We start from the raw sequence: 12,835 nt of genomic DNA on the forward strand, positions 1-12,835 counted from the left end.
AAGGGTTTTCGAAAGCAAAGTCGCGACCACGGAGGACTTTGAATAATATCAGGATAGGAGGTTAATAATCAACTTCATCTGAATGGAAATCGCTCCAATAGATCAGCTTGCTCCAGCACCAGACATCACATAAAAAATCGAATTAAATTACGAGTCTTTTCTCCTTTCTTCTTCCTTATTTATATTTTTCACAGGATTTTGAGAAAACAGAGACAACGAGTAAGGAAGTGCTTCGTTGTCTAGGATAACCCGGGTTTGAATATCATTACTGGTTATTATGTTTCCAATAGTTAGCAAAGTACTCAGGAGAACAGTGGTAAATCTTGCTGATTATCTTTACTTTGACACATCCTAGGCATTGAAGGGTAGCTGGCTTTGAAGAGTGCACATTACAGACTGTAATCCTTCTATCACTTTGAATTTGAACCACACATATTTGAGATAAATTCCAGTCACAGGTGTTGTTTCAGGGACATTGTCTGGAGTAATGGAGCCATCTGACAGTGCAAGAGAACATTGGGAATCAGCTCATAACCCACAATAGGAATCTCTAAGGGCAGGTGCATTCACAGTACATTCAGCATACTTCCCACTCCCTTAACCGTGTAAACCTGTAAATTTCTGTGGCTGAAAATAGCAATGCCTTCATCTGGTTATCTTGACCAGCAATATCACGCATTGATTCATATACAAACTTGTGCCTTATGTGTGAGGAGCTGGAGGTAGAGCTGAAGATAAAATTGAGAAAGGCTGTTGGAAACATCCGCTATCAGAAGACTACCACACTGTTCAATTCAGCAGGCAGCAGCTGTCCTACAGGCTTCAAAATCGCAACTTGGAGAAAAACCACCTGTTCTTCCCCGTTTTGAATCTCTCTTCAAATATTTCCTTGGTCTCCTTTCTTGTTTCAACTCTCTTAGCCTTAGTCTCGAGCTTTTTAGCAGTAACAACAGTCTTAAGAACAACGTCAAGAGTGTACCTAGTTGGCATAATGTGGTTGTAGTTGACAAGTTTGATAAAAGGCTTCAAGCGAGACCTCTTGGCAATCTTCTTCTGAGAAGCCTTCTTTATCACCTTCCGGGGGTACATGTCGATGCCTGCAACTAGAGCATGGCCATAAGAGCGGCTCTGCGTGTCATCGTTGTAGTTCTTGATGATGACAGCCTTCCGACCTGTGTAGCGGCCCTGCAGGATGACCACCACCTTGTTGGGCTTCAGGAACTTCCCCCCCCTTAGTTGCAAGTTTCCATCAACTTCCTCCTCAATGAAGTCTCCTCTTCAATTTCTCTACACGCCGGTGATAAATGATAACTTAACCACAATAATGTCGTGTTTCCTCCCTTCAGCTTCATCTCGGCTTCATCCACGCCTTTGTCATCCTGTTCCCAACCTTTGTTTCAGGAGAGTTCACCAGTTTCCTTGTCGTTGAAGCTACATCGCCTCTGTCGGCTCTCCCATTAGCTTCGTCGTGGTCTCAGATTCTCAGATTCTCGTCTTTTGTAGCAGCTTAGTCCTCACCTTCGTCCAACGATTGACTGTCCGCCATCTTCAGTAGGTCTTCGCCTCATCGTCTGCCATATGCACCCCCGTCACCTCCTTCTTTGTCTTATTCTTTAGCTGCACCATGGCCTCTTTGTCTTCTGCATCTCCTTCTGCTACGGTGCTCACAATCCGATAGCTCCGTCCATGGCATTCCTCCCCCTATTTTCTTTCCTCATTCGTCTATTTTCCCTCTCTCTCGATTCAAAAAAAGCTCTTCCTTTTTTCCCCTTAAAAAAACCTCTTTTTCCTTCCTTTTTGTTCCACACGCCTCATATTTAGCACAGCACCAATCAATAGACCACCTGCACTTCTCCCATGGATACATAACTTGTCCTTAACACCAAAATTGTGGGCCAATAGGTGTTCTGCTGAGGCAATAAAGTCAATAAACGTGTTTCTTCTTTTTCAATAGCTTCCCGTCTTCATACCATTTTCCTCCCATCTCTCCCCCTCCGCGTATATGTGCAACAGCATACACAAATCCTCTATCAATCAGCGCTAATCTATTTGATCAAAATTCTCGCTCAATTGGATACTCATATGATCCATAACCATACAACAGCATGGAATCTGTACCATCTAGTTTCACAAGATCCTTCCTGTAGAGAATAGAAATTGGTAGTTTTGTTCTATCAACTGCCGTTGCCCATTCACGAGTTGTCACATAATTCATACATGTCCACAAGCATGTCATCAACAACAGAGTCTCTTTCTAGGCCCCTTAGGATAATCTCAGCATGTATCTCTTGGCCCATTGGGAATGCTCCTATGCTGCCACAGCTTTCAAACGAACCCTTGGTCACAATCAAAGTGGTCCATGTAATTGCATCTCAAGTTACCAGTCTACCAAAATTCCTTATTCTTCTCCGTCTTCGGCATAGAATGAAAGAGCAAACATAATAACTAAATATGTACAAAGTATCAAATCACACACACGACTTTTAGGTGATTTTCACATCTCGAATGCGCAGCAGTACGACATCCACCCCCTCTAATCCTGCGCATCCTCCGGATGGGCCAACTACCCATGATCATTGACATCAAGATCCACAAACAGATCAATCTCTTCGTTATGCATTTCCGGTAGATCAACAAGATTATCTGTTATATCATGTGTCTCTTCCATTGGAGTTTCTTGTCGTTGCTCTTCTCTTGAAAATTCTTCCAATGCATAATCCTCATTATCTCTTTTCTTGAAAATCTTGATTCTTTTTCCAGCAATAGGCACTCTAAGCACTGTCCCATCCAATTCAGTCAGCTCATATGTTGCATTATCAAAGACATGTCTGACTATGTATGGCCCAAACCATCTTTTCACCATCTTCCGAAGTGCAGTATGCTGATTTTCAAGGCTGCTATCAAAGACCAATACCCAATCTCCCTCTTCTATTGATCTAGGCCGCAAGCGATGCCTGCTGTCAAACCTGTCCTTGTTCCTTAGTCTAGCAACCTTCAACCTGTCAATAGCTAGCTGAATATCCTCTGGTCTCCTCTCCAACTATCGAATCCAAAGAGCTAAGAGCTCTTCTCTCATCAAATCCTCCTGCCAAGGTAAAACTGACCAAGTCAAAGGACAAGTCGGCATAACAGGTTTTTGACCATACATCAACTCTGCAATCATATATCCTGTGGTAACACTATGAGTCGTACGATCAGCCCATAAAGCAAATGGTAGAAGTCTTGGCCATTCTCCAATCCGTCCTCTGCATGCTTTGGCTAATGCTTTCACTATCGGCGGATGCCCTCTTTCACTCTTTCCATTTCCCTCTGGATTATATGCTGTGGTTAGAGCCAACTTGATTCCTAGCTGAGAGAAAAACTCCCTAGCTTCATCTGCATCCAATTCACCACGATCCGCAGTGATCTTACCCACACAACCATACCTGCAGAAAATTTCCTCCAATAAGAATTTACACACTGCACTAGTGGTCTTCGTTCTCAAAGATCTGCCCTCAACATGATTGGTAAGATCCTCTCTAGCCAAAACAATGTACCCCATCTGCCATAGACCCATAGGCATGGTAACCAAATCAACTACCCACTTATAATGAATGCATAGTGGATAGATCAGATGAAGCTCATCTCGATGACGCACTACTGAATACATCTGGCAGTCTCTGCAAGTCTCAACAAAATGAGAAACATCTCTATACATGCCTTTCCACCAATATTTCTCCTTGATTTTCTCATAAGTAGCCCATACTCCTCTATGACCAGCCCAAGGACTCTCATGAAACTCCCTCATCACCTGTAACTGTGTCCCTCTATCGCAGACAACCCGCAAAGGTAATCCGCCTCTTTTCTTCGGATGCTTCCAAAGAAATCCATCCTTGAGAAAATAACCATAGGCTTTCCTTCTGATCTTCTTGAACTCTTCATCTGTCCATTCATCTCTTTTGCTTAATGTACTAAGGTACCTGCCAATCTGCAACCAATCTCCAACATAGAGTTCTTTTGTGAAAGCCACAATATCATAGACATGACAAACATGATCAACCATAGTGGCTGAAATTTCTGCATCATCCTCTTCTGCAAGTAGAGTCTCCTCATCATCATATCTGGCTCTAGACAACATATCTGCCACTGGATTATCCTTCCCTGCTATGTGTTTAAATTCCGGATTTAATGACTTGATATATGCAATCCATCTCAACATAGCTATATCCAGAGTAGAGCAACTCGTGATCATACCAATCAATGGCAAGCAATCTGTCTCTACCACAACTGAAGCTCCAATAAAGTACTCCTTGTCACATTTAAGAGCTGTGACAATCCCCAATAACTCTCTCTTGATTTGCGGATATCTCCTCTGTCTCTCGTTTAGGACTTTTGCCCCAAACCGAATAGCATACCTATTTCCATCTGCATCATCTTGACCCACAGCCCAACCTATGCCAATTGGACTAGTGTCAACTGTCAATACAATAGGCCTTTCACAATTATAATCCGCTTTCCTGAGAGTAGGAGCATTCTGCAATAACTTCTTCAATTTCCACATGGCTCTAGTGTGGCTCTCATCCCAATAGAATTTCTGCCCCTTTCGAAGCAGCTGATACAAACAATCTGCTATGTGTGCAAAATGAGGTATCCAAATCATATAAAACACACAAGCACCAATGAATCTCTGTACCTCTGAAGTAGTAGAACAATACTTTGCAATCTTGCCTATAGCATTCACCTTATCAGGTGAGGGTTTCCTGCCATAATATCCACACATATGCCCAACAATGACAACCTCATTCACTCCAAAAACAGATTTTTGCCCTGAAAGTGTCAAGTTTTCTTCTTCTAACCTGGCCAAAATCTTCTCACATGCTGAAATATGATCAGCCACAAAGTATCTGCATCCCTGCTCATTTAGGCTCTCATTCTTCTCTTCTTCTGCACACCCCTTAATGGGCACATCATCTAAGAAAGGCATAGTAAGCTGAGGTATGTAATCACGAAGGACCTTATGTATGGCATTCATCATATGCGCAACAGAATTAGTGGCACCTTGAGGCAAGGTACACATCCTGACAAGCCCAATAGGAGTTCTCATGGTGGTTATGTCCCTGCTTTCCAAAGCCAGATGAAACTGATCATATCCTGAATACAAATCACCCAAAGAATAGATGGCACGTCCAGCAAATGCCTCTGCAAACTCATCCACAACTGGACCTATACCAACATTCCTGATAGTAACTCTGTTCACTGGCTGCATGTCCTGAATAAATCGGAGAGTACCATTCTTCTTTGGAACTGTAAACCACTTGTTTGAGTATGGTGCAGATGAAGGCTCAAGGATTCCCATCCTGATTTTCTCATTCAATAAATCAATCAGCTTTGGCAAGTGTGCTTTAGGCACTGGAATAGGTCGGAGATTCCATGGGATATGAGGAATAGTAAAAATGACCATAGGAGCAACAATATCAGGATTCACACATCCAATCTCATGTGGGAAAAAAGCAAATCCCCTTCCATGTTGCTTAAGCATATCCTGAAAGCATTGCTTCTCTATGGGTAACAAGAAATCACCATTTTCAATTTTCAATTCAGCAAGAGTCTCTACTGAAAATTTATGACCAATATGCTCCGGATTCCTCAAAATTTGTTGTTTAGCAGCCTTCTCTATTTGCTGATCACTGTCAGGTGGAAGCGGTACAGCAACCGGCTTCACCTTCTTATCCACAGTTTTGTATTTCGTGTCAACCCTGGCTTCATTATGCTCTTCTGCATTACATAAACCTTGCTGTAAATCAGCAATTCTGCACTCCAATGGCTGAATATTCTCAGCCCTCTGCTCTATGGATTGCATAGGAACAGCCCCAAACTCTGAACGCTGAAATATCTCAGCAGTAAACTCTGTTGGCTGAAAGTTTTCAGCCCTCTGTCTCTCTGAAAGCTGTTCATAACCAGCTGGAAACTCTGTTTGCTGAATTTCTTCAGCACTCAACACTCTTTGCTGAGTTACCTCAGCCTCTGACTCAATCTGTGACATAAAATCTGCAATTTCATGAAACATGTCCAGGGACTGCACTAATACATTACCGTGACAATTCAGCATATCAGTTTTCAGCATATCTCCCATCTCTCTCATCGTATCTGCACAAATCACACTGTCATACATCCCATCTATGTGCTCATCATCCTCCAAAATTTTTGCATTTTTCAAATTTTTCTCCTTCCTGCATATATACTGCCTGGCAGCTCTAGGCAACCTAGAAGTCTTCTGATAACTCATTGAACTGTTTGCTGAAATCCCAACATAACCGGAGGAGAAAACACTGCTGCCAGGAGGCGAGAACTCCAATCTCCTCTCCTCTGTACCACTGTCGTCTCGCGAAACGGCGGTACCTAATGAAAACCCGAATCTCTCACAGGGGGCAAAGGTGCATCTCTGAGAGTATCTCTGTTTCTAACATGGTTCACACATACAGTCATAAACTGAACTGCTCTCATACCATCTTTACTGCGAATCCGTGCATAAGCAGATCCATCATCCATGACCTTTGTTTAAATGCGCATCTCTGTAATGAATGGCTGACCAAGAATTATGGGATAAGAGCATGAATCCTGCACAAAGAAATGAAAATCCTCCTCTACATCACCAATAGAAACCCTGACACTAGGACAGGCAGCATACAAATCACCTGCAGTGTTATTGGCGGCTCTCATACGCCATCCATGCTCTACATCCATAGGCCATCTGTTACTCTCATAAACTCCACGAACTATGAGATTAATCTCTGAACCATGATCAACCAATGCAACATAAGGCACCTGTTTCTCTCCAATCTTTACCATCGTCTCTGTAGTTGCCCTAGCCCAATGGCTCCGCGAAAAGTGACTACGCAGTATCATGACATGCTCATCAATTTCAGCATAATGCATAGGCTGAACCCTCTTCTCTACCTGCGGAAAAACAGAATCATTATCAACCATAACCTCATCCTCATCCTCATCCAACTCCCCAATCAAAACTCCCTGTGTATCAGTGGTAGACAATGCATGTCTTTTCCTCTTCAAGACCTCCTGAAACTGATCCTGAAACTCTCTTTTTGAGATGCCCAAAATCTCAGAAATAGTGAAAGTCACCTCACTGCCAAGTATCTTATCATTAAAGATTTTCTTCATGTCTGTAGATGTCTCAATATCGGACATCAATCTGAATCCTGGCTGCTTTCTCTCTCTAGGGTCTTGCCTCTTTTCTCTCTTTTGAGCATCCTCCATCTGTTGATCTGGCCCTGGTCTTGAAGACAGTCCTGCAGTAGGTGGAGTAACAAACTCACCCCCTCTAGTCTTCTTAGCTGCACTTGGATTTTCTTCATCTCTCTTACGCTTCTCCTCAACAAGTACATCTGCACCATGAGACTTAGCCAAATAAGCATAAATAGAATACCTGTCAACAGGCGAGTCCCAACCTGTCTCTGATCTGATGCTAGAGCCTGCACTAGTCAAAACAGTTTGCTGAATTTTTCCCTTGTTTGCAGTCTCCATAGCATATGTCCATAGTGCTGACTGAGTCTCTGAACCCTTCTCAATCTGAACTCCATATGCAGAAGCATCACCTCTAGATGTCACATAAAAGTACGTGTAGCCATGTCCTCCACTAACTTCTTCATTCCACCTTTACCAAAGTTGGTAGCAAGTGGAGCTCCTGTCTCAGTCAACCAAATCTTACCATCTTGCCCCCAATATACCAAATTCTGCCTTCTTGCATCCTGAAAAGAATCACAATCCTTGCAATGCTGATGGTCCATACTATCACACCAAATACATCTCCGATCTCTCCTAGGTGCACTAGGAGCACTCCTAGGTGCAGTAGGAGCACTAGAAGAAGTAGCAGGCGCAGTCGAAGCAAACTGCTCCTTCAACTTACCCACCAACTCCGATTTGATTGACTCCAGTGTCAAATCTGTGATGCCTTTGATTATGTCATCAAGAGAAGTAGGTACCGATGGAGTGGATGGTTTTGGAGCAAAAGGTGTAGGCATCGGTCGTGGAACAGGAGGAATAGGTGGAGTGGCAACAGTAGGCACTGGCATAGGCCAAGAAATTGGCTGAGGAGGAGAAGAAATAACAGGGATAGAAGTAGTCATAGGAGCTGATGATGGTGTAGGTGTCATGGAACCATTCTGTAGGCGAGTCTTCCATATCCTCCTCTTGGTCAAAGTCGAGACTGCATCCTGAGCATCCTGCCAATCACTTTTAAGACCCATAGGCTTCGTGCGATCTTCAAGAAGCTCACCCAATTCTTCTTGAAGAGCAGGATCTGCAGCTTGCAAGAAAAGCTCAACTTTTTCAACATCCAATGCTCTTTGTTCAATGGCATCAAGCTGACTATACCTTTCCTCGAATTCTCGAATCAACTCCGAAGCAGCGAGACCTTTGTTTGGCATGTAGACCCACTCTCGGAATGACCGCCGAGTAGCCATACCAAAGTCCTCAAGGAAGTATTCTTCTTTCAAGGCCTTCTTAAAATCTTGCCAATGTGTATTTTGAATAAAAAGATCAGTCACTTTTGTCCTCAAAGCAGGTGTGACAAGACGAAGGAAGTACTTACTCATAAGTCCAGCAGGAACTCCAAAAAACCCCATCTTGATCTCATATGTCTTCAAATATGCTGAAACATTACGGCCGTCAAATAACTTCTTCTCACTCTCAACTGCTTCAATAGCCTTAGTCGCGCTGTTTGCATTCTCCTGCTCCGAATAGAGTTGCCTTTGCAGGGACAACTGCTGTTGATGCAATTGTTGCTGCTGCTGCATATACAATTGTGTTGCTGATTTTGGAGCTGCATATACATGGACATATTCTGCAAAATCTACTTTAGATCCTCCGTTGAAGTACTTGACGCAGCAGTCATAGATGGAGCTGAAGTAGACGCAGCTGGAACTGTAGAAGAAGCTGAAATAGAGGCTGAAGTATCTCCCATCCTGAAATTTCTGCGACGCTTTCACGTCAGGTTCACCAAAGATGTCGAAGGGTTTCGAAAGCAAAGTCGCGACCACGGAGGACTTTGAATAATATCAGGATAGGAGGTTAATAATCAACTTCATCTGAATGGAAATCGCTCCAATAGATCAGCTTGCTCCAGCACCAGACATCACATAAAAAATCGAATTAAATTACGAGTCTTTTCTCATTTCTTCTTCCTTCTTTATATTTTTCACAGGATTTTGAGAAAACAGAGACAACGAGCAAGGAAGTGCTTCGTTGTCTAGGATAACCTGGGTCTGAATATCATTACTGGTTACTATATTTCCAATAGTTAGCAAAGTACTCAGGAGAACAGTGGTAACTCTTGCTGATTATCTTTACTTTGACACATCCTAGGAATTGAAGGGTAGTTAGCTTTGAAGAGTGCACATTACAGACTGTAATCCTTCTATCACTTTGAATTTGAACCACACATATTTGAGATAAATCCCAGTCACAGGTGCTGTTTCAGGGACATTGTCTGGAGTAATGGAGCCATCTGACAGTGCAAGAGAACATTTGGAATCAGCTCATAACCCACAATAGGAATCTCTGAGGGCAGGTGCATTCACAGTACATTCAACAAGTACATTCAGCATACTTCCCACTCCCTTAACCATGTAAACCTGTAAATTTCTGTGGCTGAAAATAGCAATGCCTTCATCTGGTTATCTTGACCAGCAATATCACACATTGATTCATATACAAACTTGTGCCTTCTGTGTGAGGAGCTGGAGGTAGAGCTGAAGATAAAATTGAGAAAGGCTGTTGGAAACATCCGCTATCAGAAGACTACCACACTGTTCAATTCAGCAGGCAGCAGCTGTCCTACAGGCTTCAAAATCGCAACTTGGAGAAAAACCACCTGTTCTTCCCCGTTTTGAATCTCTCTTCAAATATTGCCTTGGTCTCCTTTCTTATTTCAACTCTCTTAGCCTTAGTCTCGAGCTTTTCAGCAGTAACAACAGTCTTAAGAACAACGTCAAGAGTGTACCTAGTTGGCATAATGTGGTTGTAGTTGACAAGTTTGATAAAAGGCTTCAAGCGAGACCTCTTGGCAATCTTCCTCTGAGAAGCCTTCTTTATCACCTTCCGGGGGTACCTGTCGATGCCTGCAACCAGAGCATGGCCATAAGAGCGGCTCTGCGTGTCATCGTCGTAGTTCTTGATGATGACAGCCTTCCGACCTGCATAGCGGCCCTGCAGGATGACCACCACCTTGTTGGGCTTCAAGAACTTCCCCCCCCTCAGTTGCAGGTTTCCATCAACTTCCTCCTCAATGAAGTCTCCTCTTCAATTTCTCTACACGCCAGTGATAAATGATAACTTAACCACAATAATGTCGTGTTTCCTCCCTTCGGCTTCATCTCGGCTTCATCCACGCCTTTGTCATCCCGTTCCCAGCCTTCGTCTCAGGAGAGTTCACCAGTTTCCTTGTCATTGAAGCTACATCGCCTCTGTCGGCTCTCCCATTAGCTTCGTCGTGGTCTCAGATTCTCAGATTCTCGTCTTTTGTAGCAGCTTAGTCCTCACCTTCGTCCGCGATTGACTGTCCGCCATCTTCAGTAGGTCTTCGCCTCATCGTCTGCCATATGAGCCCCCGTCACCTCCTTCTTCGTCTTATTCTTTAGCTGCACCATGGCCTCTTTGTCTTCTGCATCTCCTTCTGCTACGGTGCTCACAATCCGATAGCTCCGTCCATGGCATTCCTCCCCCTATTTTCTTTCCTCATTCGTCTATTTTCCCTCTCTCTCGATTCAAAAAAAGATCTTCCTTTTTTCCCCTTTAAAAAAACCTCTTTTTCCTTCCTTTTTGTTCCACACGCCTCATATTTAGCACAGCACCAATCAACAGACCACCTGCACTTCTCCCATGGATACATAACTTATCCTTAGCACCAAAATTGTGGGCCAATAGCTGTTCTGCTGAGGCAATAAAGTCAATAAACGTGTTCTTCTTTTTCAATAGCTTCCCGTCTTCATACCATTTTCCTCCCATCTCTCCCCCCTCCGCGTATGTGTGCAACAGCATACACAAATCCTCTATCAATCAGCGCTAATCTATTTGATCAAAATTCTGGCTCAATTGGATACTCATATGATCCATAACCATACAACAGCATGGAATCTGTACCATCTAGTTTCACAAGATCCTTCCTGTAGAGAATAGAAATTGGTAGTTTTGTTCTATCAACTGCCGTTGCCCATTCACGAGTTGTCACATAATTCATACATGTCCACAAGCATGTCATCAACAACAGAGTCTCTTTCTAGGCCCCTTAGGATGATCTCAGCATGTATCTCTTGGCCCATTGGGAATGCTCCTATGCTGCCACAGCTTTCAAACGAACCCTTGGTCACAATCAAAGTGGTCCATGTAATTGCATCTCAAGTTACCAGTCTACCAAAATTCCTTATTCTTCTCCGTCTTCGGCATAGAATGAAAGAGCAAACATAACAACTAAATATGTACAAAGTATCAAATCACACACACGACTTTTAGGTGGTTTTCACACCTCGAATGCGCAGCAATACGACACCGCTCCGATCTGCACAAGAAATGGTGTACTATTTAGCAAGATAAAAAATCAAAATTTCTCTCTTATTTCTCTCTCCTCCTTGTTCTGTTCATATGGTTGTTTAAAAGAGAGAGAGAGGGAGGGAGGACTGATTTGATGAACCAGTGATGAAAGATGGTTCAAAAGCATAATGAAAAGTAGACTAAGTGATTTGGAAGTGTCAACGGCTAGGAAATTGCATCACTAACTTCATTTTTCGGTACATTAACATGACCAATGCGTTTATGCCAGATATCAATATCTGCAACTACACCGGTCCCATGTGCAAACATTGCTGCACTAAATTCAGACATGTCTGCATCCAACGTAAACATTCTTCCCTTCTTCTTTCCTTTTGCTATTAAGCGGCCTTTATTTTTCATATCCTCAACAAAGCATCCATAAGGATTAAATCTGACCTGCAAGCCTTGCTCAACCATTTGACCAACAGAAACCAGATTCTTGGTGATATTCGGGACATGAAATACATCGGACAGGTATTTCTTTTTCCCATCCTGCATAGACAAAGGAATTTTTCCAATCTGCAGAATAGGATGTGTAGTATCACCAGCAGTCTCCACAAATCCTGGTTTTTCCATTTTCCTTGCATCCTCCATCCATTCTACATGACCTGTCATGTGGTTTGATGCACCTGAGTCAACATACCACACATCGTTGCTTTCTTCTGCACTTGTCACAAACTTGGCCATGTCCTGCACCATAAACAAATGCTCATTTCTGTCATCACCCTGTCTACTAGAAGATGCATAATTTCCTTGTTGCAATTTTCCATTCATGATGTCATTCTGCTTTTTATAGCAGTCTTTAGCCATATGACCCATTTTACCACAGTAGTAGCATTCAACATTGCTGTTTGCATTTTGGCCTCTTTGCCATCCACCACGACCTCTTTGGCTCCCCCTACCTCTAGAGTTACCACGTCCTCCTCCATAGGACTGGTTTTCTTGAGTTTGCTGCATATTCTGATTTCTACCATGGCCTCCAAATTGGCCTCCTCTATCTCTGCCTCTACCTCTTCCAGCATTTGAGTAGAAGACAACTTCTTTTGAAGTTCCTCCTGAAGAAGATGCACCACCATTTCTCTGCTCCTCGGAAATTAGAAGAGCAATCAACTCCTCAAAATCAGGAAATCTTTCACGGACGGAAATGGATGTTCGGAACTGTGCATAATCCTTTCCTAGACCATTCAAGGTCACAGAAACTAAATCATCATCTTCCACTGGTGACCCAATGGAAGCAAGTGCATCTGGAATC

General features: G+C 43.0%; 2 protein-coding genes across 2 annotated transcripts; both read right to left on the reverse strand.

The window, feature by feature from the left end:
• Positions 1-808: 808 nt before the first annotated feature.
• On the reverse strand, positions 809-1,568 carry LOC148041132 (large ribosomal subunit protein eL27-like). Its single transcript, XM_087677354.1, has 2 exons — positions 1,519-1,568; positions 809-1,276 (listed from the first exon to the last, which is right to left on the reverse strand). The coding sequence occupies exons 1-2, from the start codon at positions 1,566-1,568 to the stop codon at positions 823-825; spliced, it is 504 nt and encodes a 167-aa protein (XP_087533480.1). The 3' UTR covers positions 809-822.
• Positions 1,569-9,840: 8,272 nt separating this feature from the next.
• On the reverse strand, positions 9,841-11,001 carry LOC148041133 (large ribosomal subunit protein eL27-like). Its single transcript, XM_087677427.1, has 2 exons — positions 10,799-11,001; positions 9,841-10,294 (listed from the first exon to the last, which is right to left on the reverse strand). The coding sequence occupies exons 1-2, from the start codon at positions 10,999-11,001 to the stop codon at positions 9,841-9,843; spliced, it is 657 nt and encodes a 218-aa protein (XP_087533553.1).
• Positions 11,002-12,835: the final 1,834 nt, after the last annotated feature.

This window comes from Lygodium microphyllum, chromosome 1 (assembly GCF_053477565.2).
Source record: "Lygodium microphyllum isolate KBCC chromosome 1, Lygodium_microphyllum_v1.1.10, whole genome shotgun sequence".
Taxonomy (NCBI): Eukaryota; Viridiplantae; Streptophyta; class Polypodiopsida; order Schizaeales; family Lygodiaceae; genus Lygodium; species Lygodium microphyllum.

Excerpts from the sequence above, each read along its gene's own strand:
- LOC148041132 (XM_087677354.1), bottom strand. The coding sequence starts at position 1,568 with ATGAGGCGAAGACCTACTGAAGATGGCGGACAGTCAATCGTTGGACGA. Across the intron at positions 1,277-1,518 it reads CAGTCAATCGTTGGACGAAG|AGGAGACTTCATTGAGGAGG; the intron begins GTGAGGACTAAG and ends GAGAAATTGAAG.
- LOC148041133 (XM_087677427.1), bottom strand. The coding sequence starts at position 11,001 with ATGGGAGGAAAATGGTATGAAGACGGGAAGCTATTGAAAAAGAAGAAC. Across the intron at positions 10,295-10,798 it reads CAAAAAGGAAGGAAAAAGAG|AGGAGACTTCATTGAGGAGG; the intron begins GTTTTTTTAAAG and ends GAGAAATTGAAG.